Source organism: Canis lupus, chromosome 5 (assembly GCF_003254725.2).
Source record: "Canis lupus dingo isolate Sandy chromosome 5, ASM325472v2, whole genome shotgun sequence".
Taxonomy (NCBI): domain Eukaryota; kingdom Metazoa; phylum Chordata; class Mammalia; order Carnivora; family Canidae; genus Canis; species Canis lupus.
In genome coordinates, this window is record NC_064247.1 from 55,591,238 (window position 1) to 55,618,082 (window position 26,845).

At 52.0% G+C, this 26,845-nt stretch overlaps 1 protein-coding gene and 1 long non-coding RNA gene across 3 annotated transcripts; one reads left to right on the forward strand and one right to left on the reverse strand.

Moving 5' to 3' along the window:
• Positions 1–16,151: 16,151 nt before the first annotated feature.
• Positions 16,152–24,361, reverse strand: DMRTB1 (DMRT like family B with proline rich C-terminal 1). The gene is made up of 4 exons (XM_049110435.1): positions 23,717–24,361; positions 21,840–22,049; positions 18,467–18,700; positions 16,152–17,159 (listed from the first exon to the last, which is right to left on the reverse strand). Exons 1-4 carry the CDS (start codon positions 24,297–24,299, stop codon positions 16,975–16,977), a joined length of 1,212 nt encoding a protein of 403 aa, XP_048966392.1. The 5' UTR covers positions 24,300–24,361; the 3' UTR covers positions 16,152–16,974.
• LOC112647052 (uncharacterized) lies at positions 23,761–26,688 on the forward strand. Of its 2 annotated transcripts, XR_003128045.3 has the most exons (3): positions 23,934–24,949; positions 25,164–25,241; positions 25,319–26,688. It is a non-coding gene; the product is annotated as an uncharacterized LOC112647052 (long non-coding RNA). The 2 variants fall into 2 exon arrangements; XR_007410854.1 differs by having other exon boundaries at positions 23,761–24,949; positions 25,164–26,688.
• The last annotated feature ends 157 nt before the right edge of the window (positions 26,689–26,845 follow it).

A 26,845-nucleotide genomic window follows, 5' to 3' on the forward strand; every position in this document is an offset into this window, starting at 1 on the left:
CGAGGGCGCTGGAGGGGAGGTGGGGGTCCCCGCACCGAGAGGGGGGCAGGGAGTGTCAGCGAATGAAAGAAGAAAGGAGCCTAAAGGTGGCTGCTGAGCTTGGCTGCGTCCAGCCCCAGAGCCCTCGGGAGACCTGACCCAGAGGCCCCCACAGGTGGGCGGGCCAAGCAAAGGGTCACAGCCACTTGGGAGGGGGAATCCAGGCAGTTGGGGGCTCTCTCCTTCCTTCACCCACCCAAGCGAGTAAGGCCCCACCGTAGACCAGGGGGAAACGGGCCCAGAGAGCCCCAGCAGGGCTGGCACGAAGCTCCTGGCAGACTGGGAGGGAACCAAGCGGGTCCTCTCAAGGACAGGAGAACCCCAAACCTCGGTAAACTGAAGAAAAGCGACAGAAACCGGACTAAATAAGCAGCCGGGAGCAAGGCCAGGAGCAGCTGCCGGGCTTGGGTCGTGGTGCCCCCTCCTGGCTGTTCCTTCAGAGGCCACACAGGCTGGTTCCTAATCAGACTGGTGGGGAGGGTCCACAGGCTGCAGGGGGCTGTCTCTGGGGGAGGAGCGCCAGGGACCTGGGTGCCCCCCTGCACTCACTATGAGACTTTGGACAAGCTCTTGAACACAACCAAGCCATTTAATGAGGAGGGGGTTTGGAGGTTTACTAATCTCCCCCCAACTCAGGCCTCGGAAAACATGGGGCCACCTAGAGACGCTGGGCAGTTGTGACATGTGCCCAGGAGCAGGCACAGGGGTGCTGGGGGGACACCATCCTGCACCGCTGGTCCTAGAGAGAGGGCTTCCAGAGTCAGGGAAACCAGAGAAGCCAGAGCCACCCCCCTGGCCCCCTACCCCAGCCCAGGTCCCAGAGTCCTCTGGTCACCTCTCCCCTCACTGCCTCCACTGTCCTCCTCCTTCCCTCCCCCCAACTCCCAGCTGCTCTTCCTGCCCCAGACCCCCAGCACCACTGGAGGGTTGCCAAGCCTGAGGGCGAATTGGAGTTCCCATCCCATCCTCAGGACCGCCCAGCCTTAGGGCCTGGGCCCCCTCTCCCGGCTCCACACCCCTCAACTCATGCAGTGCTCACACACCAGACACCCCCAGGGGCCAGCCCTGTGCAGGCGCCGGTGACAGGCTGTCCTGGATCTCACAGCAAGCCTTCTCCCATCCCCCTTCTCTCCTATCTCCCAGACTCCCTCCCCAGGCCTCCGCTCCTGCTCCCCCAGACCCACCATATGATGGTGACGACTGGCCACAGACCCACAACCTCCCCCTCCTCCACGCCCTGTCCCCTGCGCTCTCCAGCTACAGCCTTTCTTCGGCTCCTGTCTCATGGGCACTGAGAGATGCTCTCAGCTCATCTTCATACACGCACAGCCCCCCTGCCCTCACCAGCCACTTCCTATCTCCGTCCTCCCCTCAGAGCCTGAGTACTCACTCCTAAACCTCCTTGCCTCACATTTGCCCCTTCACCCCTTGTTGCTGAACCCAACAGACACTTTTTCTCCCACTCTCAGCCCATTCACCCAACAAGCTGGCCAGACTCGCCTCTCACCATGCTCTGCTCCTTTGGGTCTCTGGGCTTTTGCACCTGCTATTCTTCCACCTAGAACTCCCTTTCCTCCCTCCTTCACAAACTAACGCCTTCTCTTTCTTTGACAGTAAGCCTGAGTGTCGCTTCCTTTAGGAAGGCTTCTGTGATGTCCCAGGCTGGTTTGGACATCCTCTAAGGACAGCCCATGATTCGTGTAATCTGGTCCCTGGATCTTTCGGCCCCAGAAAATTTCTTTTAGTTTCTCGAATATGAAGACCTCTTTCCAACCTCAGAGCCTTCACATGTGCTGTTTATCCTCCAGGGTCCATCTCTGTCCACACTGTCCTCAATTTATGTTTAGAAAAGTAGTGTCCCCTCCTCCAGGATGCCTCTGTCTCTTCAAGCTGGCCAGGGCCCATCACGGGTCACACAGGTCCCAGGCTTCCTCTGCCTGGCTCTGATCCCTCTGGGCATCACAGAACATGTCCGTGGGTGTCTCCTACAGGAATGACAGGTCATCCTTCCTGGATACTTTCTAAGTACTTTGCGTACATTAATCCTATAGCATATATAATAATCCTATTGTTATCCCTGCTCCACAGATGGACAAAGTGAGGCCTGTGTCCTTCATCCAGGGCCAGAGCCGAGTGCACAGTCTGTACCAGACAGGGCTTCCCAGACCCAGGGCTCTGCAAGAACAGATGCCTCCAAATCTGGTTTAAATGGAAACCAGCCTCTGAGCTGCTCCCCACCCCACCACCAGCCAGGGATGAAGGCTCTGCAGCCCCCCCTTTCATGCTGTTTATTCTTTTGAACAAATTGTGAGTTTTACAAGACATTCAGGGCCTGTGGTGGCAAACACATGCAGCCACGGTGAGAGCTTTCAGACCCACTGGGCCTCCAGCCCCACTCCTGCCCTTGCTCTCCAGTGCGCTGCAGGCACCCTCAGGGCGCCCCCCACCCTGCCCCATGGGGCTGCCGGAGCCAGGGGCTGTGACCCCCTAGCCCAGGGCACCCTCATGTGCACAGCTCCTTGCTCTGAGTACTGAGGGCATCCCCAATCTGCAGCAGCTGGACCCTCACAACCTCCTGGCACAGGGCACTCCTGTGATGTCCGCCCAGCAGAAGAGGAAGCCAAGGCCCCGAGAAGAGGCGATGCGCCCGCAGCCAGGCAGCTGGACAGTGGGGAAGCTGGGGATCAGAACTCCGATCTCCTCACCCCAAGCACACAGCTTTGCTGCTACCTTTAAGGCCAAGAGAGCAGAGAGGTTTCATGTGCCTCGTGGCCGGCCTGCTGTTCTCCCTTCATACTGTCCTGGAAAAGCCTGAAGGTCTAGGAAGCAGGGATGGCATGCATATTCCAGGCCTGGGTCTGCACCTGGGGAAGTTACTCAGCTCCCCAGGCCTCCATTTCCCCTTCTGAAGATTGCCAGGTCACACCAGGCTCTGCCAGTGATAAGGTCCTCCATCTCTCTTTTTTACCAATTTTCAGGTAACCTTCAGAATCTTCCAGAACACCAGAGCTCATTTAGTCCACTATGCATTTCCCAACCGAAACTTTGTTTTTCAAAATAAAGTAATTGAACTAGTGCGTGAAACCATGTGAAGACTCAAATATGAGACACCTCCCTCTCTTCTGAGGGATAAATTGGGGGGAAGACCCCCTTGCCTTCTATTCAAGCATGTGTGGCAGCTGCACATCCTTCAGGTCCACCTGAAGGAGGACCTGGCTGCACTAGGCTTCTTTTGGGGGTGCTGATCCTAACACACTGTGAGAGCAAAGATGTGCAGGCCTTGTTGCCACGGCATTCCAGGCCTTCCTGCATCTGCCCTTGAACGGCTTCTCTGGCCCATCTCTTAACCTTGTGCCTCCGTGCTCCAGCCATCCTTCCCTGAGCCGCCCAAGACAATGGGCCCGTGGGGACAGTTCCTGGGAAGGGAGGGTTGTATACCTAGGTGGGCCAGGACAGACATCTGAAAGATAACATTGCATTGAAACCAGAAATAGAAAGAGGAGCCAGATTGGCAAAAGCCTTCCAGGAAGAGGAAATAGCAGGTGCAAAGGCCCTGGGGCGGGGATGAGCTTGGTGTGTGTACAAAGAAGCCAGCCTGCTGGCATGTGGTAGGTGAGGGGAAGAGTGGTAGATGGTAAAGGGAGGGGTGGACAAGTAGGGACCTGGGCAACGGTGGCCCACAGCCAGACCCACACACCCGAGTGCCAGCAGGAGGGAGAGTGTGAGAAGCATGGGATGCCATCGGGAGCATCACCCTGGGTGAAACAAATGGGCTACAGCAGCCCACAGAAACATGGATGATTGTGAGCATATAACATCCAGTGAAAAAAGTTTGCTCCAAAGACAATAGCCTAAAATAACTTTTAAAAACTAGGGATCCCTGGGTGGTGCAGCAGTTTAGTGCCTGCCTTTGGCCCAGGGCGCGATCCTGGAGACCCGGGATCGAATCCCACGTCGGGCTCCCGGTGCATGGAGCCTGCTCCTCCCTCTGCCTGTGTCTCTGCCTCTCTCTCTGTGTGTGTATGACTATCATAAATAAATACAAATTTAAAAAAAAACTAACCATTGAGGAATACATATGGATGTGATGAAATAAAAAAAGGAAAGCAGGCAAATGAGGCACTGGGATTCAGGATGCTGGTGACCGCAGCTTTGGGGGGGTTGGTGGTGGTTGAGAGCTGGATTGGAGACCAGATGGCTGGGCGGAGGACGCTTGTCTGGAGCAATGGATTCATGGGCACTTGTCACATTATCAAAAAGAAACAAACATCAAATCAGAGTGGTCATGCATGGACCTATACTGAATTTGTCTCCTGGACCGGCCTGCGTAGGAGCCATTTGATCCAGAACCTCGGAGACCAGGCCCGGGGATTGGGATTTTATTTGGGGAGCAATGAGAGCCACTTCAGGGTTTAGGGTTGGGGAGTGACTTGACTTAATTCCTATTCTTCAAGGATCACTCTGTGAAGAACAGAGGAGTGGGGAGGAGAGGGAGGCTAACCAACCTGTTAGGAGGCTACTGTCATTACTGTGCAGGGAGCGATGTGGGGGTTCGGGTGATGTGGGGGTACAAGGGTGATGTGAGGATGTAGGGGGCAATGTGGGGTGCAGGGGTAATGTGGGGGTGCAGGATACAATATGGGGTGGCCAGGGGCAATGTGGGAATGCAGGGGGCAATGTGGGGGTGCGGGGACCAGCACTGGTTGTTAAATGAGAGCTCTATTTTGCACTCAGGTTTGAGATGTGAGCTGGTTACTCTCCCCGTGCACCTCACACACACATTCCCTTCTCCACACTTTGTGTCCAGAGGGGCTGACCCCATAGACAGCATCTTCTGGGTTCCCTCAATCTCTGGCTCCCAGGAGGAGACCAGAGGGCAGGAGGAGCCAGATTCTGGAATATCACCGCTAAAATGAAAGACATGGCTACACCTCGTACCAACTACTACTATGTAAGAGGCTCAGTACTGAAGGGGTCTCTCTGAATTTTGGAAGTTGTCTACATCATACCTGGGGGCCATTTCCTTGGGAACTGGCATGCCTGCCAGTTTGGGATGGACCTGAAGTAAAAGAAGGCTCTGCATCGTGTGCAGATTATGGTGCCAGCTGCCCTGGCACCCAGGCCCTGTGGCCCAGCAGATCCAGTGGAGGGTGGATGGCCAGGGCAGGTTGGGGTGGGGTGGGGTGGGATCCCTGGAGCCCCACAGAATCAGCACAGACCACTGAGGCTCTGGGGCCTGGCCTGTTCTCCTCTACTGACAGCTCTTCTGCATTAGAAAAACAGCCCAGCCTGGCTGCTGGCTCTGGGAGAGCCTGGAGCCCACAGCCACTGGACACCTGAGAGCAGTGTGACCTGAGCTGCTGGCTGGATGTCCTCCTGGGCCTACGTTCCCCACCCGCTGTCCTCTCCCTGCCCCATGCTGACCTGTGGGGACTGTGTTAAGGGGCTCCTTTGCCCTCTGGCTTCTGGCTGAGCTCAGCATCGAGGACCCCTGGCAGGAGCCTGGGTGGGGAGCAGGCAGGGGTCATAGCAGTTATTGTCCCAGGCCCCTTCCTCCAGGGTGTCCCTGAGAGAGGTCGCTGCTCCATCACAGCACACTTCTCTACATGGCTGTCTCCTTCCAGGTCTCACCAGCTGCTCTGTCTTCATACTTCTTCAGCCCTTCTTCAGCGAATGAAGCTCTCCAGTTACTGCACTAACCTGTAATTTCCTACTGCCTACCAAATTTTTTCTATTAGTTCCCTTATTGACACCCCTCCTTAAGTTACCTCAATCCGAGCGTGCTGTTTCCTGCTGGGACCCAATAGGATGATAGGTGTGCACGCAGAATTCCATTTAAATTTTATTTTTGAGAGAGAGAATCTCAAGCCGACTCTCCTCCGAGCGTGGAGCCAGAGCTTGACATGGGGTTTGAGCCCAAGACCCTGAGATCATGACTTGAACCCAAATCAAGAGTCAGACACTTAACCAATCAACCCACCCAGGTGCCCTGTGCAGGCTGAATTCTAAAATGACCCCAAGGGTCCTGCCCCCTGGTTTACACGTCCTGTATGATCCCCCTTTGCTGAGGCTCAGCAGGACACAACAATCACTCCTGTGATCATGTTATACAAGACCCTGTCTCAGCTGGCTGGAGAGAGAATCTCCTGGTGGCTTTGAAGAAGAAACTAGCATTCTGGGAGAGATCTATGTGCTGACATCCAGAGGGTGGCCTCTAGGAACTGAGAGTGAGTCCCAATCAACAGTCAGCAGGGACACGGAGTCCCCAGCGCTGTAACTGTCAGGAGTCAAATTCTGCAACAACCTGGATGGGTCTGGATGAGGACCCTAAGCCTCAGATGGCACTGCAGTTGATTGACGTTGGCAATCAACGTCACCCTGATTCCTGCCTGGTGAGACACCCAGCGGAGAACCCAGTCGTGTTAACTACCCAGTCTCTGACCTACAGAAACTGTGAGATAATAAGTGGGTGTTGTTTAAGCCAGTAAGTCCCTAGTAATTTGTCATGCAGCAATAGAAAACGAACACACTGGATTGGATACACTCCTGCAAATGGTGAAGCTGGGTGTGAGCAGCAACACTCCTGCATTTGATGGTGGAGGCGGGCACAGAACTGGGTGGGAGGAGGTCCAGGAAGCACAAGTAAATGAAATGAACGCGTGGCTTTGATGCCATGGAACCTACTACTGGTGTTCTGACATCCCTATGGGGGCATTCCCTTTGACCAGTCAGCAGAAGGGAAACCACTGGGAGCCCCATGTTGACAAATGAGTGTGCATCAGACTGGATGGAGGTGAATCACAGCCCCACTTGGGGCTGCCCCCAAATCTCATGAAGGGAGAGTCTCCCATGGGCAGAACTTCTTTTTTTTTTAAGATTTTATTTTTATTTATTCATGAGAGATACACAGAGAGAGAGGCAGAGACACAGGCAGAGGGAGAAGCAGGCTTCCCAGAGGGAGCCTGATGTGGGACTCGATCCCAGGACCCCAGGATCACACCCTGAGCTAAAGACAGACACTGAACCACTGAGCCACCCAGGTGCCCCATCCCATGGGCAGAACCTCAAGTGGTGCCCCACTGCCCCCTTCAGCAGAAGAGATAGCCTGAGGCTTGTTTGCATTTACACTGATCCATGGGTAGAGGTTCCTGGGTCAGCCGTCTGCTCAGAGACTTGTAAAGATCAAGATCGGAAAGCTGGGGGACAAGGAGTTTTTCCTCTCAAAATAGGCAAGGTACAAAGCCCTCATCTCATGTAAGCATACACCAGAGGGTAGCCACTGCAAAAAGAGGCTTCCGTGAACTACAGGGACAAGATGACTCTGGAGGTCAGCTCCGCTCTCTCCCCAGCTAGTCCTGTCCTTGTTCAAGGGGCTCATGAACAAAGTGACCATGGCAGCAGGTGTATTAGTCTGCGCGGGCTGCTATAACAGAGTAGGGGCCTTAAACAACACGGTTTCACTACTCATAGTTCTGGAGGCTGGGGAGCGCATGATCGAGGTGCCTGCAGGGTGGGTTCCATTCTGAGGTCTCTTCCCTAAGCTTGGAGGCACCACAAAGCTGCCCCCTTCCCTGGGGTCCCTTACCTCCCCCCCGCATGAGGGCTCAGCAGAGTTCACCCAACAAGAGCAAGCCACACAGAGGGAGACAAAATCTGCATGCCTCCCAGGTGAAGCCGCAACCCATAGAAGGCGAACATGGTGACAGCTCTCTGCAGGCTGGAGACAGAGCTGCAACTAATTCTTGGGTGTCTATGTGCATTTCGGACTCTGTTCTCAGCAGAGACCTTACGGAGGGTCCCCAAATGCAGGTGTCAATGGGACACAGGCACACCACCAGCAGAAGCATCCATGCTCAGGGTTTCCACCCAAGAGGCTCCCAAGAGGCCCAACTTGCTGTATGCTAACATGACCTCTCCTCTTGGTGTGCATGGAAAGGAAGAGAGGGGGAGCTCTCTGGTGTCTCTGCTTATAAAGACACTAATCCTATGGGATCAGGATCCCTCCCTTAGAACTGCATTTAACCATAACTACCTCAGTAGAGGCCCCATCTCCAAATACAGCCACACTAGGAAGTGGGGCTTCAACATATGAATTATTGGGAGATACAATCCTTCAGTCCATAACAGCCAAGGCTCTGTTATTGCAGAGGCTTCTCACAGGCTTAACAGCATGGACTTTGCCCTACAAAAGCTGATTTGGCTACTGTCACTGTTGAGTGCCCAGTCTGTCAATAAGACAGGCCCATGCTGCCCACTTTGGGCACCATTCCCGAGGGAATCGTGATGATGGCAGGTTGATCACATGAGGAGTGCATCGATTAATCCTCATGGAATGTGGGTATAGATTTGCCTTCTCTACTGGATACTTCCGCCAGGACCACCATCTGTGGCCGTGCAGAATGCTTTATCCACCACCAGGGCATGCCATACTGTATGGCCTCCAACCCAGGAATGCAATTAACAGAGAGATAAGTTTGTGGCAGTGGGCTTGCACCCAGCAGCTAGCCTGCAGGGATGGCGGGGCGGCCTTCTGAAGTTTCCGTTACAGCACCAGCGGGAAGCTAGCACCCTGTGAGGCAGCAGATCTGTCACAAAGGATGGGGAGTGTGCCTTCATTAGTGACCAGTGGATGGTGCTGTCTCCCACCAGGAGCATCCCCTCTCACTTTTTAATTTAAATAACAGCTTGCTTGCATCGAATTCATATGCCATACCATTCATCTGTTTCAAGTGTACAATTCACTGTTTTTTTGAGCATGCACGGTGGTGCAACCATCACGGTAGCCTGCTCACTCTCATGCCCCCATAACTCTCTTACAGAACTTTCATTTCCCATCTTTGCAACATAGCAGATCATGTCCAGCTCTGCCCAGGTTCCCTTTTTCCATGTTCGAGCCCTTCCTGAGTTCAGCGTGTTTTTGCATCCAAATGCACCTGAGGCTCTTCTTCGAAGAACATCCCTTGGACTCCCAGAACGTACTTGGCCCAAAGTCTCAGACAGCTGGAGGTGCCCAGGCATGTACATCACTTTCAGGCAGCCCTTAACCCGTGACTGAGAGTGCTGACTACCAGAAGGCAGGCAGAGAAGAGAGGGGAACGTGGCCACAGATGGAGGAGCAGCAGCCATGAGACAAGAACAGAGGAGAAAGGAGTGTCCTGGAAGTCCAAAGAAAGGCATGAAAATGTGTGAGGAGGTCAAGGGAATAGAAGACAGCAAACTGACCACTGGATTTGGCCACAAGGTCATGACTGGTGACTTAAATGGGTAAGTTAGATGTCAGCCTTACCTGTAATGAACCCAAAAAAGAGGCAAGTAAATGACGTGAAGTCTTGGAGGATGACATGCAGGCCATACGTGGCATCAAAGGCAAGCAAGACTGGACTCCTCATGAGACTCTGAGCAGCCCCCTCAGAGGTGGTGGAGGTCCAAGGAGGGGACTGGCCTAGCCAGAGGACACTGCACCAGCAAGCCCTAGAGGCATTTAGGGAAATTCTAGTGCAACAAGGACTAAAGGCATAGAAGATTCTGAAGAGTCAATTGGGTTGTGGGTTCCAAAGGCCTTGCGGGTTGGCCTGGGGAGCTGGGCCTTGGTCCTGGAGCAGTGGGGAGCCAGAGAAGGGTTTAGGTGGGGTGTTAGGATGCCCAGGTCAGGACCTGGGAGGGAAACACTCACTTCATCTTAGGAGCAGCACAAGGCCAGGCCCACTGGAGATGCCTGATAAATGCTTACTGACTCTGGCATCAGAACACAGGCTGTTGCAAATGCTGGAGATGGTGGTTGACATCACCCCATGACTGATGTTAATATACTGCGGTAGTAAAAAATTTACTCCAAATTGGAAAAAAAAAATCTAAAAGCCAGATGCTCAGAAGCACTGTCTTAATTACAGACTGACCGTGAAATAGCCAGGGTTTCAAAACCAGGTATGTTCCACACATTTCAAACTGAGGTGTTATGGCTTGTTTTCCCAAGTGGGGGGAGGGGGAGCAATTGTTTTGGCAAATGGCTGACGATGTCAGAAGGCAACTCAGTGTTTGCCGGGGAACTGGCTTAGAGCTGGGAATTAATTGTCCATGAATGTGGAAAAACAGCCAAGTCCACACAGTGTTCCATGGACTGTGTCTACTACCCAGAAGAAGAAAGAAAGAAAGAAAAAAAGATGTTCTGATTCCAATTATAAAAAGAAAAAAGATGAAGAAAAGACACCACCCAGCAGCTAATTACTGACAGGCCAATGCCTGTGCTAGCTCAAACGCAAGAGCTGACATGATAGAATGTTAGCATCTTACTATCTGCTGTTAATAAAATGTAGCACAAAGGCTCAGAGGAGCTGTACATCTGCTCACAGGATGCTCCACAGCTCGGGGAACCCTCCCCAGGCCGCCTACCCACTGGCTCACCAGGGCTAGAGTGGGATCCCGAGCCTGGGGCTTGGGGACAGGAGTGAAGGATGCCCTGGTGTGGAGAGCCAACAGCCCTCAGAAGGAAGGGGGTGAAGGCTGGAGCCAGCTGGCCAGGATGCCCTCTGCAGATCTGCTGTGTATGTGTCACCAGCCGAGGGGCTCTGCATGCCAAGGAGTCAGCTGCACAGCCCCGCTTGGGAAGAAAACCCCAGCAGGAAAAAATACTTATAAAATCAAGTTAACAGTCACAGGAAAAGATTGGAAACAACCTCAGAGTCTTGTAGCAGGACACTGGTTAAGTAAGTGAAGAGGCATCCCTTTGATGAAATACTACACAGCTGCTAACAAGAACGAGGCAGCTGGGAGGCTCTCCAAACTTGAACGCAGACGTTCACTACTGGGGTCGGGAAGAGAATTAAGGGCTCTGTGAACTTGGCGGGGGAAGAATTGCATCTTGATTTTTGCTAACCTCTAACTGGAATTTAGTGTTTCTTTCCATTATGAGTGTTGGCCACAGACCCTGGAAGAATTAGCAGTGACCTGGTCACCAGAGAAATCACAGATTTTCTCCTATGGCTTTACAGTTGCTGCAGGTATGTCAAACATATCCATGACATCACGACTTTGAAAAACTACTAATAATGATTACACCCACCGCCTGATCTTGTTATTTAATGCATTAGTAAAGAAATACATGTATTACTAAACCACAAATGTATTTCTCTATTTTGACAAGTATATTAAACATAATTGGTTTCCTCTGTAACCTTGTATGTTTTATTTTATCCATTTAAAGCACTGCTCTGTGAAGAGGTCAGAGGCTTTCCCAGACTGACAAAGGGATCCATGGCTCAAAAAAGACTCAGAAGCCTTGATCTGGCGTTAATGAAAAGAGAAATGAGCAGAACAGCGTGGATCAGATGCCACCATTTGTGTGTGTGTGTGTGTGTGTGTGTGTGTGTGTGTGTGTTTTAAAGCAGATCAACGGGGGATCCCTAGGTGGCTTAGCGGTTTAGCGCCTGCCTTCGGCCCAGGACATGATCCTGGAATGTCGGGATCGAAACCCACATCGGGCTCCCTGCATGGAGCCTGCTTCTTCCTCTGCCTGTGTCTCTGCCTCTCTCTCTCATGAATAAATAAATAAAATCTTTAAAAAATTAAATAAATAAAGCAGATCTATGGAACAGATTAAAAACCTGAGAAATAGACCCACACAAGTAGGCCCAATTAATGTTTGACAAAGGTGTAAAAACAATATGGTGCTAGAGGCACTTAGACATCAGTGGCAAAAAAAGAGAGACTTCAACCTAACTTAACACTTTATACAAAAATTAACTCAAATGTAACATGTAAAAATGAATCTGAATAAATTGGTTCGACTGTATCAATGTCAATATTTTGGTTGTGATCTAGTGCTATAGTTTTGGGGGAAACTGGGTCAAGTGTCCATGATTTCTCTTATTTCTGACAACTGCATGTGAATCTATAATTATCTCAAAATTAAAGATTAAACAAAATAAAGCTTGTACAAATTATCTCTGGGAGGAGACAAACAAAAAAGGAGGACATCGCCGAGGAGATAAATGAGAAGGGACAACAGAGGTGGGGAAAAAATCTGTTTCTGGCTTATACTTATAAATTGTGTATGATTTCCATGCATTCCTTATATTCACAATTAATTATTTTTAAAGAAAAACAAATAAACATCTCCTGGAGAGAGATGAAGAAATGAGCATGAAATTATCCCAGTAAAAAAATCAAAACTATATCCTAGGTTACACGTGAATTGCAAGCATTATTATTGATACATTTCCCAGCAGCCTTGTGAAAGGATTTCGATTAAAATTTTAATATGCTATTAATACTCATTTCTTTAAAAACTGACTTCATGCTTCCCTGTTCATTTTCAAAATGAATTAAAAGTTCTGGAAAAAAAATTTTTAATGATTTCATTCCTTGTGTGAGAGCACCTGAGCTGGATTGCCGTTTGTGTGCAGCCTGTCTTGAAGACCAGCTGGGCTGGGTACACTGCAGTGGGCAGTAAGTCCCCGGAGGCACCACAACTCCCCTGAGACTCACAGCTGTCCCTTGCTGGGGAGCGGGAAAGCACCATGTGGTTAGGAACTCCAGACTCAGGTGGCTCCAGACTTAGGTGGAACTCAGGTTTAACCCTAACTCTGCCACTTATAGACAGTATGGCCAAGCACAAGAACCTAGCATTTGTAAGTGTCAGTCTCGCTGGGTATAAGATGGGTGTATCATGGTGCCTGCCTGGGGGAGTCGCTGTGAGAATTCACAGAATTTGTGGAAAGTGCTCAGTATAATGCCTGGTGCAGTGGGAGCACCAGGAAGTAAAGAGTCACAGCCATGGGGCTTTGCAGCTGCTGTCAATCATCCAACAACACAGGTACCACATACACTGTACACCGAGGGGGGGTAATCAGAGGTGGCATTTCACACAAGAGCTCTCTGCATTCTCAGCACACCCAATGCTACAGGGAGGAAAGGGGGGCAAAGGGAGGAGATGTGATGTGCCCAAGAGCACATGGCTAGGAGAAGGCAAGGAGGAAGAGCAGGACCTGAAGACCCTGGGCCTTGGCCAATGAGAAGAGGCCACAACTCATCTAGGGTCTCTGAGCAGCTCCTCAGTAAGAGAACCTGGGCCCAGGTCCGCCAAGACTACAGCACCCAGAAGTAGAAGGAGCTGTGAGGATCTCCAGAGCTGCAGCAGGAGGGTCTCGTCCCCTGCCCTGTGTGTTTTGTCTGCAAAAGGGTGCAGAGCAACCCCATTCTCCAGGAAAACCAGGGGCAGCATGGTGGGAGAGCTTCTCTCCAGGAGGGTTTTGGAGACCACACTGATCACCATGATGCCTACATTAGCATTTTCTTGGAGGGTTCTGTGTGCTGTGGTCAGTAGAGTGGGCAGTGGTTTGAAGAGGCAAACATGGTCAGAAACTAGGGTGCATTCACATAGTTAAAAAAAAAAAAAACACCTGAAGGTAGTAACTCAGGAAAAAATGGATATTAAAAACTCTGTAACTGGTGCCCAGGGATGTATGTGGCCCTCCGCACCTCTTTGGTCTCTTAAAACCTGTGACTTTGGGCAAATCACTATCCCTCTCTTTGCCTCACTTTTCTTCATAAAATCGGGAAAATACTACACCTCTTCCCGGGTTTGTTGCAAGGATTTAACGACGGAAAGGGTGCAGTGCTTGGCCACAAGTACAGTTTCAGTGAAGGCTGACGCCCTGTTCCTCTAACCCTGTGGGGGATCCCAGCCTGGAAACAAGGCGAAAGATGTTGCCTTGTGGCCAGAGGCAGGCCAACTCAACATTCCACCCAACCGCACACGGTGGCCCCGAGATGCAGCCATTCACTCTCTAGCAGGCACTCCAGGACTACTTGCCTAACCAATGCTGAGCCCACATTGGGACAAATGGCACCTTGTCTCTACCTCCAGGAAGCTCCAAGACTTGTGGGAGGGACATCTACGCAGTGGGATCCGTGCAAGAAGAGGGCCGGTGATAGAGGGCCCGGAGAGGCCCTAACAGGGCCTCCTAACCTAGGCTAAGGGGCCTGGAGGAGGGGGGCAGCGGAGCTAGGTCTGAAAAGGTAAGTAGGAGAAGAGTAGGTGACCCAGGAAGGAGTCTAGGTAACCGACTCAGCACATGCAAAAGTGCAGAGGAGGGAAAAGAGAGGACCGAGCCGAGGGACACGGTGGGGGTGGGCGGGGGTGTCGGGGTTGGGGCCGGTGTCTGCAGACAAAGACAGAAGGGCCTCTATCTCCCAGGCAGGGAAGCACTAAGAGGGTGGCTAAGCGGTGTGCCATCTAGCCTCGCTCATCGTTTCGATTTCCCGGGGTGATCGCAGGTCTCTGGGGGGCGCTGCAAGCCCGGCGCTGCGCAAACCCGGTCCTCCCGCCCAGCGGGCTGCGGACCTGCGCGCTTCTCGGCCGCCGGTCGCTAGGCAACAGGCCCCGCCCATAGCCGCTGCCGCGTGCCCTCTCCCGGCGGCGCCCTGACAGTGCATCCAGCGTCAGGCCAGGCCCGCCGGCTGCTGCCTTCCAGAACATTCTCTCAGTTTATGGCCAAGCCTCGGTCATTAGGGCTGGGCAGTGCTGCTGGCTGCCAGTCTGTCCCTTCCCTTCATTTTCTGCCTGGACCTGGCCGACTCTACCCCTGCAAGACCTGTGCTGGGCCAGCCAGTGAGGAGAGGAGGCTGGAGGGGGGCAGGCCCACTGGCTTGAAGATGTTGGCCTCGGGGCAGTAGGGAGCCATAGAAGGTGTGCAAGCAAGGTAGCAACGCGAGCAGATGTGGTGTTTCAGCCTCATGCTGTTGCTGCTGAAGGACTGCAGGATGGAACAGGACATTCAGGGAGCATAATGGATTGACTAGAAAGGCTACAGGGAGCAGGGGTCCCCTGACCTTAGCATGGTGAGAACGAGGAAAGGATGAGCCCGGGCTGTCGGAGCTTGGGGTTCACACCAGGGGGGAAGAGAGGAAGCAGGTCTCCAACCCTGCCCGTGGCTGTCTTGTCACTGCAGCTGGCACCCTCAAGGTCCCAGGGAAGAAGCTAACCAGGCTCCGGAGATTCGTCAGATCACAGGTCTATAGGAGAACCGAGCATTCCTCCCCTCCCTGGAGTTCTGTGGACACGGATTTCAGCAACAGGACACTGTCCTTCTCAGCCTCCAGAGCGCCCCTTCTCAACCCCACAGACTGAATAAACATCCTATTTCCTTGCCCCGGTCTGGAATGCTTTGGAGTCCATGTGGCCAGACTCTCAGACCTGTGTATTGCAGATCAGAAATACTTTGATTAATGCAGCTTGGGTGAAAATCTTCAAAACAGGGAGTCTAAGATAAAGCAGTGTAATGAAGGAGTACGGAGGGGCACTGATCCAGCCCTACTTGGCCATACTGACGGGGCAGGGTGAGGCCATCTGGAACCCAGGGCTCCTCAGGGCTGTGGACCCCAAGACAGGACCAGTGCTATTATGCAGGAAGCATTGGGGGGCTTCAGCCTCAAAGCCAGGCTAGTCCAACATCACAGCATCAGGCAGAGACAAGACAATGCTGCCCTGCAGGCCTCAGTGCCTGGGTCGGCCCTGCTAGGACTGCCCAAAAAGCAGGGACAGAAACCTTCTAGGACTAGATCCTGCTCCAGTGCCAACAGAGCAGGCCGAGGCCCAGCCAGGACACTCATGTTGGGAGAACAGAGAGCATTTCTCAGCGATCATCTTGCCGCTTGTCCTGGGGATTCTGGGACACCCCTGCCTACAAGCCAGGTGGCATGCAGACTGGCCTGTTTGAGTGCCAGTCTGCCCCTGGACAGAGGACAGGACACAGTGTCTCACCCAGAATCCTTCACTCCAGGTCCCTTACTCTTTCTGCACCCACCCCCCAGGAATGCCTACTTTCACCTTTAAGATAGAGTTGAGATCCCAACTTCTGACCACCCCCACAGCTGAGTGAGGGAAACTAAAAGAAATCTTTACATCTTGTGTGTCTGCAATGTCCTCAAAAGGTCTCCACTGCTTAAGAAAAATGGTGGGAATATCAACGACAGACAGAAATCTAGTAGCCTGGCCCAACCCTCTCCCTTGGCAACAGGGAAAGGGGAGGTAAGCCAGGAAGGGACTTGCCAGGCCCAGACGCTCTCCCCAAAACCACCTTCCACAAGACTTAAAGAAAATGAAACTTGCACGATGATTTCCACTGCTTATTTTATTTCAACAGTCAACTGTCCCCAGAGAAGAAATGGATACATAGATGATTTAGAAGCACCATTCTCTTCTGAGAACTGCATCAGTGCTTACAAACAGCCTACTTTTTAAAGTTGGCAATCACTATAAAAATATCAAATAGTCAAACTTTAATAGATTTTTTTTAACCAGAAAAGATGCCTATAGTGGCTTAAACTTTATGGAGAGGAGAGGAGGCAGCCCCAGCAGTCAGAATGCTTGGTGCAGCCCCTTGGAGAAGGGGCGAGAGGCAGTGGCCAGGCAGCCCTCACAAGAGATAGAGCAGCAGGGAAGGACGCTGTAGAACCTGCTGTCAGCACCTGGTCCCAGCTGCCCACACAAACCACCTGGATGTGCTTGGGGCTCAGTGTTTGTGCTGCCCCCAGCTGGGACCAAGCAGAGGCGGAAGCAGAAGGCTGAAATAGATGGTGCCTCCTGTCCTGGAGCGGGCCCGAGGAAATCAAAGACCACTTCTGGGAGTGAGTCTAACAGCAGCACAACCCAGACTCAGTTAAATTCATTCCTAAATGTGAGCTTCCACCAGCCCCCCAATCCTCAAAGCCCTGGCCCTCCCCTGCTAACCATCCTCCATGTTCCTGGTCAATCCCACGTCTCTGGATAGAGAGAACCTTAGAAATCACCTTCCTCCCTCCTGTCTTGAAATGGAAATTAAACTGCCATTTTATGTCTACTACTACCCTTCCTCCCTACACATCCCCAAACCCGTTAAGAACATCATTGCTGCAACCCCCGCAACCCCCACCCCGCTGGCCCAAGCATGCCAGGGCCTAGTTGGACTGCTCCTTGGAAGGCAGCTGGCTGGGCTCACCCGGCAGCACCTCCGCCTCTGCCTCAGGCGCCTCTGCCTCCACCTCAGGGGCCCCCGCCTCCGCTTCAGGGTCCTCCGCCTCAGGGGCCCCCGCCTCCGCCTCAGGCACCCCGGGCTCCTCTGGTACCCCTGCATCCTGGCCATCTGTGAAGGACAAAGAGGGGCTGGATTTACAAACAGGGGAATTACCTACTTTCAGATGCAAACTTTTGGTCAGGCATTCTCAGGGTTCCCAGCCTCTGCGGAGAATGCCTTTGCCCTCCATGGGCCAGGTGTCCGGACCCTGGCAGCCTAGCCCCAGCCCAACACAGACTCCAGCTCACACTCTGGCTCTGCCTGTCGCCAGCTGGGTGGCCAGGAGCAAGCTACCCCGAGGCTCTGAACTTCCGCACGCTTCTGGGGAATGAGATCTGCCCTCCCAACGTCAGGTCAGCAGGGGATGACAGGAAACAGGGAGAATGAACACAAATGCCGTCCTGGGGTGCAGGTTCAGATGGGTCCTCAGAATCACCTCCTGAGGTGGGGCCGTTAAGCCCACTTCTGCAGAAGGTGAGGGAGGGGGGAGGCTCCAAGGACTGAATGACCTTGCCGCGGGTCACAAAGCTACTGTCTGGCTCTGGGGCCAGCATGCTTCAAGCCACACACCATCTCTGCCTATCTAGGCATCTCAAACACAGCACGTGTGTACAGAAGGCCTCACTTCCTTTTCCTAGGGAGCCTCAGGGAAGGACTGAAAGGGGAAAAAAAAATCCTAGAACCTTTAAAGCTGCAAGAACCCTCGTAAGAAAACCTAAAGCACTTTTACCTCTAATATTGACTACCACAATAACCCTGTTAACAGGACCCATTTTACAGATGAGGAGACAGGCCTCGAGTGAGTGGGAGGGCCTGAGGTCACCCAGTGCGCCAGTGGCAGAGCAATGAAGGACAGGGTCCCTGGCTCCTGGCCGGTTTCTCTCCACGAGGACTTATCCCTAGCAACCCCCACCCAGTTCCAGCTGCTGCCCCAGCCTCAGCATCTGCTGCTTCCCTCTCTAGAATAGCCCCAGCTGAGCCAGAGCAGCCTGGCACAGCTGGTCTCCTGAACACACCACAGGAATGCCATCCTTCACATCTCTGCCCACAGGCCCTGATAAGGGGTGGGGGTGGGGGGGATTGGGAATTAGCATGAGCTCCGGAGCCAGACAGAATTCTGTGGAGATCCAAGCGCTGCCATCTTCCATTTACATATGTGAGAACCTCTCAGGGTTCCATTGGTTTTCTCACCTGAGACTGGGGAGCCCCTCTTGGATGCTTGCATATGGAATAAAAAGAGGGATATAACTGAAGAGCTCATCCCCAGACCCAATGCATTTTAAATTCTGCTCTCCACCTCTACTTTGTGATTAGGCCCCCTTCCTCCAGGAAGTCCTCCTGGCTCCCCAGAAGCTGAAAGCCTGGGGCCCTCTTACCAGTGGTTTCCTTGTCTGTATCAGACAGAATGGTGAGAGAGAAAGATGCCGGTGGTGGCGGCGGTGGCAGAGGCGGCAGAAAGTGGAGCGCAGACAAGAAGCCTGGTGGGAGAAATTGAGGCTGCGGCGGTGGTGGCGGCGGTGGTGGTGGAGGCGGCGGCGGTGGTGGTGGAGGTGGCGGCGGCGGCGGCAGCGGGTAGTAGCTTGGCTGGAAGTCTCCCACTGGCTCCGGACCTGCATGGCGCCCAGAGGGAGAGGGTTAGCCAGACAGGCTGGTCAGACAGGCCTCAGACTGCTAAATAGGGGGCTCCCAAAGGGGCAGATTCACCTCTGTGACCCAATACCTAGGCACAGGGCACATGAAACAGGGTGTTCAGCAAATACCCATCCAGTGATTGAAGGCAAGAAGAAATTCAGGCATCTCAGGTACGCCTGGGGAACAGCCACATAGTCACACTGAGCCCTTCTGACCCTAGGAGGGAGGTTCTAGCACCATCCTCACTGCAATGAGTGTCAGTGGGGTGAAGCTTCAGGCCGAGGGCCACAGAGCTGGGAAGTGAGAGGCAAAAGTGGGTCCTGTGGCTGCTCTGCTGCTCTGTGCTGGGGAAGGTGCCAACACATCCCAACCCCTGTGGTTCCTTCTCCTGGTACAGCTAAGGATGTAGACACCAGAGTCGGGGGCCTTATTCCCATAGCTGTGACTTAGGCAAGGGGAGCTGGGAGACCACAGCAACACGGCTCCAGCGGGCAGCTTGTGTGTCTGCTGCTTCCTCGGCAACCAAAGGATAAGCTCACGCTACAGGACCCTACGGCTGGAATGGGGCATCTGCAGTGATGGCCACACCACTCACAGCTTAACAGAGAAAGACATGAATGTAATAAAAAGTGGTAATACATTTCAGATGTAGGTCCTAGTATTTCCTTCTGCATCAGATACTTCAGAGCAGCATTTTACAAGCTGTGTTTTGGAGAACCCTAGTGTCCTATAAGGTATTTTATGTGCTCTTAAGCGTTCTTTGTCAAGGGATTGGAGTACCCCACACACTACCCCACACTGGTGAATCATATATGAGCACACTGAAGCCTTGAGGCAGTCTGCATTTTCTAACAAGGAAGGGAGAAAGCCCACCTTTAAGTATCCAGTACGTGCCAGACCCTCTGCCAGGCACTTCCCATGCATCACACCTTATTCAATCTGTCCACAGCCCTGTGAGGTGGGTACTCTTTCCCCTACTGTTCAGACAGAACCTGAGTCAGACCCTCAGAGATCAGAGGACTTCCCCAGGCCATATGGCTGGGAAATAGTGGAAGTAGGGTTGGATCCCAGGTCTATCCAACTCCAAGCTTGTGCTGTTTTGTGGGAAGAGAACAGAGGAAGTGAAGCAGCAGCAAATGGGGTAGGAACAGGAGTAGGAGGCTGAGGACATCCATGGGGAATATCTCAGAGCTTGGTCAGGAGGGACAGCAGGACAAGGATGAAAGCAATTCATAGGCTCTTGGGTTTGAAACAGCTTCAGAAATAAATGCCTGATCCTCTATCCAGACGTGAAGGGGGTGGGAAGGGGGATTATTAGTGCTTTAATTCCAAGCTGCTCAGCCAAGTCTCTCCCTGGATCACAGCTCCTGCCTGGGGCCTGTGGTGGCAGCTCAGGCCCAGATAAACCAACTGAGATCACACTCTTAACAAAGGCCGTCTGGCAAGCCTGTCAATCAGAGCTCCACCCTGGACGCCAGGCTCCATCCAAGCTTCTGTGTGAGCAGACGGTGGGTGCGTGCTCTACTTGGCCAGAGGCCCCTCTCTTTGTGTGAAGGCTGGAGGCGTTGTGCTCTCCTGGAGTTGCAGTGGGGTGGCCAGCGTCCCCAGAGTTCAGGTATAGCAGGGGTGGTGTAAGAGTCAAGGGCCGTGTTTGCTCTGCCTCTCATGACAGAGATACCTTGGAGAGCAGAAGTAAGTGCCAGGGCCCCAGAGTTGGGGTGACAGCTCTGTTCTGATCAGCTATGTAATGTGAACACCAGTCCTTCACTCCCAGGTTCTGTGACCATGAACAAGTACTTAACTTTCTCTGAGTCGTCTTCCTCTATGCTACAGTGGGGTGATACAGCGTACCCTGATGGCTCACAGGAGGGTCACAGGCACCCTGGAAATTATCAAGACCAGTGGGTTTCAAAGCTTTTCCTTAGAATCAATGGAAAAGGACTTCTAGAAAACTTAACAATGTCTAAAACAGACAGAAGAGATGCTGCTGGGGCTGCAGCAGGAGTGGGGACCCTGTCCCCGGTGTGCCTGACCTGTGTGAAGCCCCTCACAATGGCTCCACACACTGCAGCTAAGACTCTCCGTATGTAAATATCAAGCATTCCTTTCTTCTCAACCACTTTTCACAAAAAAGCATGCTCTGTCCTCACTCTTCTTTACCTGCCACCCAAGAGAAACGTCACTCTAATACCCAGGGTTAGGCTTTTAGCCCTGAGGGAGGGAGGAAAGGTAATGGTGGCTTACATTTCCCTGAACTTGAGCTGCATTAGAACTGACCTGCCCCACAGATCCAGTCTGATGGGGCCCCATCAGGACTGGTTACCCAGGCCTCTGCAGCCCTGACAGGCCTCAGGGTTGTCAAAGGGGAAAGGGCTTTTAGCCACTCTGGTCTGGAAGGAGCTGGTAACCAAGGCCACAAACCTGGTCACCCCAACTTGTACCTCATACAACAGGGACGGCCTGATTCTTACATACTCAGTATTCAAAACACAGGCTTAAAGAACACAGCTGTTAGTAAATGACCACTGGTCTTATAAAAAGATTACATCTTGTCCATTCTTTCAACAAATGTTTCCTTAAGGTGACAGGTGTTTGGAAGAAGGCTTCCATATTTTTCGAGACTAAGCTTAAATTCTTCCTGAAAGCCCCCAGCAGTCTCAAGTGACCCCTATCTTTTGGCAGGGGACCTCCATGTGCTCCTGGCTTTGCCCTCAACAGTGTGGTTCCAGGAGTGATACTTTCCTTCTGGTACCCAGCAAGATGAAGCACCCTTCCAGCTCCAGCTGGTGGTCACTCACTCAGGCCGTGGCACTATGTGGCTGTTCCCCAGGTGTACCCGAGATTTGTCTACAGTCCTTACCTGAACCCCTAGCTCTGAAAAGCACATACCACAGCACAGACAGCCCAGGCCAATGTGCTGACACACAGATGGACGTGCCTACACGTGTTCACTCCGAAAGGTGCACACCGCATGAGGTCAGTGTTGTACCTGTCCTACCAGTGCTCAGGCCCTGGCACAGATGGGTACTTCAGTTCACTTACTAGGACAGAGGATCCAAAATAACAGCAGCAGCATCCGGGATAAAGAAAAACCAGGAAAGGAATGGGGGATGGGACCTACCAAGCCTCCTCCATGGAAGTGGCTGCAGGACACATGCCGGAAGCCCCGCTGGAGGGGGATCCCCGGAGTCGGGGATGCATCCTGGTAGCCCAATGGGAATGGGCAGTAGGAATGCATGTTGGAGCAGCTGGGATACAGCTTGGAAGGCTCTCTCTCCAGGTACTCAGGCCCCATTACACAATCGGAGTTGACGCTCAGAGGGAGCCCTGAAAAGGTAAGCAACGAGGGAAGCGTTAAAAACACACAGAATAGGGCACCTGGGTGGCTCAGTGGTTGAGCGTCTGCCTTTGGCTCAGGTTGTGATCCCGGAGTCCTGGGATCGAGTCCCACATCGGGCTCCCTGCAGGGAGCCTGCTTCTCCCTCTGCCTCTGTGTCTCTCATGAATAAATAAATAAAATATTTTTTAAAAATTAAGTTAAATTAAAAAATTAAAACACAGAACTAGGGAAAAGAGCGTATCCCTGTACAAAGGTAGCAGTACAACACTCAAATCCACTTACAAAGAACTGCCACATCCATTATGCTTTTGATCCTCCCTGCTTTTAGAGCCCTTCAGCCACGTCCCACTGCTCTTAGAAAATGCCTTTGGCCCTAAAGCCCCATGAGAGCTTGTTCCTGCCTCCACCCCGGCCTCCTTACACACTGTAACCTCGCATCTTCTTCTTTCTCAGCAATCTCAAGGCCTTGGCACCTGCTGTTCCTTCCCTCAGTTTGGAAGGCTTTTCCCCCAACCTCACTGTGCTTAAATAAAGTCCTCAATACCTAGCTCCTACTCTCCCTTCAGACCACAACTAAACCATTACCCATTCGAGCTCTACACATTGATTTGTGGGATTCCTTGATCTGTGCTGTCCCTCCCACAAGGAGGAGATCCTTGAAGGCAACAAATGTGACTTTCCCCGTCACTTCTTCATCACTAGTGTCAGGCACAGTTACGTGCTCAGTCCCTGTTGAGGTGGAATAGAGAAAGGCACTGTCTCTGTGGAAAGATATCTTCTAGAATTGCTGTTTCAGGTCTGTCATCCCTCTCTAGTTTCCCAGAGGCCTGAGTTCTCCTAGAATGTCCCAGAAGGCAGAAATGGCCTTCAGAGGGCATCTAGGCCAATCCCCTTAGCACAGCGGGGAGAGGTTTCCACAGAATAGCTCGCCTCCTGTGCTTTCTACCACACCGCCATAGAGAAAAACAAAGGAAAAAAAAAAAAAAAAAACCACGTGTCTGCACCCAAAAGGAGCCTCAAGTCTGTATGTGACTTGAAATTGTACTTTTAATAGTGAAGACCACATTAAGAACCATGCGTTTACCAAGAATTTATGCATATGGCGGGAAGGGAAGGAAAAAAGGCAGTATCAATAGACCAACTGCTGTCCAGTGGGGAGCAGAGACCGCGCTCCCACTCCCCGGGAAGGCATGGGGGGGGCAAGGTGCGCACGCGCAAAGTTGGCTGGGAGGAGCCTCCCGCAGAGGCAAGGGGAAGAGTGCGCAGGCGCAGCCCCGTCGAGCAGGCCCGCGCACAGGGGCGTCCTGAAGGAGGCGCCACCAGCCCAAGAAAAGGGCGGGAAGAAGCGCGCAAGGGCACTGGGGCGTCTTCCTGGAGGAGGAGCCACGGCTCAGGCGCTGGGGGCCATTTTCTTTCTCTCAAGGCCGGAAGGCCCGCAGCTGGCTACGTGTTAAGAGCCTCCGGAACAACCGTATTTCTTTCTAGCCTTTAATCTTTTGCAAAATGGCACCCAGCCCCGGACTGTAGAGAACGGTTTTCCAAACCCGAGTACGCCCGGAAGCATTTACGTCCCACCCCCACCCCACCCCCACCCGAGGGCCCATGGCCGCACCATCCACGCCGGGGGGCCTGGGCCGCCGGGCCGGACTCTTACCGAAGTCGGCGAACGGCGGGCTGGGCACGGGCCGCAGCGGCCTGCGCAGCTCCAAGCGGCCGGGGAAGCCCTTGCCGGCGGCCTCGGGCCCGAGCGGGAGCCCCAGCGGACCCGGCGCGGCCGCGGCAGCTCGTGCGCTCAGCCCCGCGTGGCCGCGGCCGCCCAGGACCGGCTGGAAGGCGCTCGGCCCGGGGCTCGGGCCGCGCGGGGGCCTCTCGGGGAAGCCCGCGGCCACGCGGCCCTCGGGGCCGGCCTCCCGCTCTCCCGAGGCGGCCACCGGAAGCAGCTGGCGGAGGCTGGGGCCCGGGGGCGCGGCGGCCGCGGCCCCCGCCGCCGGCTCGGGCCCCTGCGCGCCCAGGGCCATGTCCTGCTCCTCCTCGGAGGCCTGCCTCTTGAGCACCTTCTGCGCGGCCATGATCTTCTGGCGCTCGGTGATCAGGTAGCACTTCTCGCAGGTGCACTGCTTCCAGCGGCACTTGCCCGCGTGGCCCTTGACCGGCACCAGGAAGCCGTGGTTCCGGCACCGCGAGCACTTCGGGGTCCGCAGCATCTTGTCGGCCAGCCCGGCGGGGTCTGCCTTCATAGCACAACCGCCACCTCCGGGAGCTGCCGAGCGAGTGCAGCGAGGACGAGCGGCGCCCCGCAAGTCCCTGGCGCTGGGGACTTTGGATACACTTGTAACAAAGTGGTCTCGTAGGTCCCGGGAACTGCACGGGACCCTTGCATTTTCCCTCCTTTTTTTGGAGTGCAAAATGTGGAGGCTTTCCGTGTCTTAGTGAATTGCATGCAAAGGCTTGGGTGGAAGAGATTCTTCGGGGAGTGCTAGTGCATGTATGTCGTCCAGGTTATCTCAAGTCTTACCGTTTAATTTTCCAAACTTTCTGTTCCCGCCACAGCGTGGACAGAAGAGGTTTCTGTAACTTCAAAAAAGGCGGAGTGATAGTCAACGGTCCAACAGATTTAAAGCTCCAGAGGAACAGGCCTCTCCGTACACACCCGTTCCAGGAGAAAAGCATTGAAGGGGGCAAACCATGTTTCTCCTTCCAAAAGTTTCTGCTTCTGCTGGATTTCATTTCTCTCTCCTGCTGAGAAGCAGCGGCTCACGGTGATGCTTCCAGAATATTCTCAAGAGCTCAGCGCAGTATGATGGTTGCTCAAGGGTGTGCCCTACTAGCAAGATAGAGAAATGCATTTCTGGCAAATGGTGCGTTGCTGTTGTTGATGGCTTCCAAGGTAAAGCATGCTTTAGACAGGATATTTTAGCGGGAGCTTTTATCCTTTTTAACTTTGCCACGAATTTGGTTGTTCCCTGTAAAGCAGCCCAAATCTTGGTACATCTGAAAACTGGCACAAACTTCATAGTTTTCTAATGCTACTAAATTAATTCATTTTCTTGTTTGAAAGAAAGGTATGATACTCTGAGGTCTTTTTTTTTCTTTTCTTCCAGGTCCAAAAAATGGGAAAATTAATCACCAACACCTACATTGAAAAGCTTGTAATCACAGGATCAGACATATTTAAGAAGGTGGTTACACTTAAAACCTGGCTAAAATGTGTGTGTTTTAAGCTGACCTTTTTCTGAAATTTTCTTTCTGCTAACAGAATGGCAGAAGCCGAGGCCTGGTGTCCACCTTGAATTTCTGGAGCTCTTGGTTGCTGCTGGCTCCTTTGCATTTCTCACCAGCAGCCTGACAATAGGGAATGGTTGCCATTCTGAGGCTGATTAGAAACTGGGACCTGAAAAGAGGTTTGTAAGGCCCTTTTCTGCTTTAAAGAAATATATTCCTCATTTTAATAAGAGGGCAAAAGTATATGCTTCCTGTATTATTTGGCCCTTCAGGGATTTCACTGGTAATTTTACATCCATTTAAAGAGATCTAGGTTGTCTCTGCTTTGCTCTAACACCCCTAAGTCTTAGTTTTTGATTTAAAAAAATATGATCCTGTAGATAAAAGAACAGGCATGCTCATTTTCTGACTCCACCAATTCAAAATGTCTAATTTTTTCACTGAACTTGTCATTCGAAAGTGGTACTTAAAAATCATAGTTTCAATACTACTGTCAAAAAATCTGGGGCATAAGCTGCATTGTTTCATGATAAGGTCATATTCTGCATTATCAGATTTAAATTTTAACATTCGAGGATAAGACAAAAAAGAACACTGCTCTCATTTACATTTCATGCTTGACCACCCAAGCTCTCTTCATTTTCCTATTAATGATTTAAAGGAAAATCCTATTCAAAGCCAACTATTCGAATTAACATATTTTGGCCTTGTTAACTACAAAATGCTTCCATATTTACTTCATAGCTTTAGAGGCAGAATATACCCATAGGTGATGTGAATTTGCATCATGCTTTGAGAACATTAATAAACAACCATATATCTTTTTAATCAGTAGTCACATTATAAGATGCAAAAACCCCAGGGTTTACAGAGTAAACAAATCTAAGAAAAAAGAAAAAAAGACTAGTTTATTTCTCTCTTCCCTGGGAAGTCTCAATTTGTGTAGGTAAATTCCAACAGAGCTTTATTTATTTCACTCTTGGAAATTCAGGAAAATTGATAGTTTTGTTTTATTTAGTTTGATGACTGATTACTTCTTAGGCTGCTGCTTTTTTAAAGAAATATATACGTTTCTTTAAATTGTTATTTTTTAAAAATGGTAAAAATGAAAAACTGAAGTCATAAAAAGATGGGAGCCATAAGTATATAGTAGACTACCTTTTTTCTCCACACCTAAACCTTAGGATATTTATGTTTAAGAAAGTCTGCATCCAGCCCCGGTGGCGCAGCAGTTTAGCGCCGCCTGCAGCCTGGGGTGTGATCCTGGAGATCCAGGATCGAGTCCCACATTGGACTCCTTGCATGGAGCCTGCTTCTCCCTCTGCCTGTCTCTCTCTCTCTCTCTCTCTCTCTCTCTCTCTGTCTCTCATGAATAAATAAATAAAATCTAAAAAAAAAAAAAAACCTTTCCTTAAAAAAAAAAAAAAGAAACTCTGCATCCTCTTAAGCAGTGGTTTATAAAATAACGGAGTCATAGTGGCTGAGGAATCACCAGTTTGACTAATTAACCACAAAGGAGCGGCTTGGTGGTCATATGTGACTCCCAGCTTCAAGCGAGGCT

Bases quoted from the DNA above. Each gene is read 5' to 3' on its own strand.
- DMRTB1 (XM_049110435.1), bottom strand. From the start codon at position 24,299: ATGAAGGCAGACCCCGCCGGGCTGGCCGACAAGATGCTGCGGACCCCG. The intron at 18,701-21,839 runs GTCCCATCCCCC...GGCGCCATGCAG, and splicing joins CCATGGAGGAGGCTTGGTAG to GTCCGGAGCCAGTGGGAGAC. The intron at 17,160-18,466 runs GTAAGAGGGCCC...TGTCCTTCACAG, and splicing joins TACAGACAAGGAAACCACTG to ATGGCCAGGATGCAGGGGTA.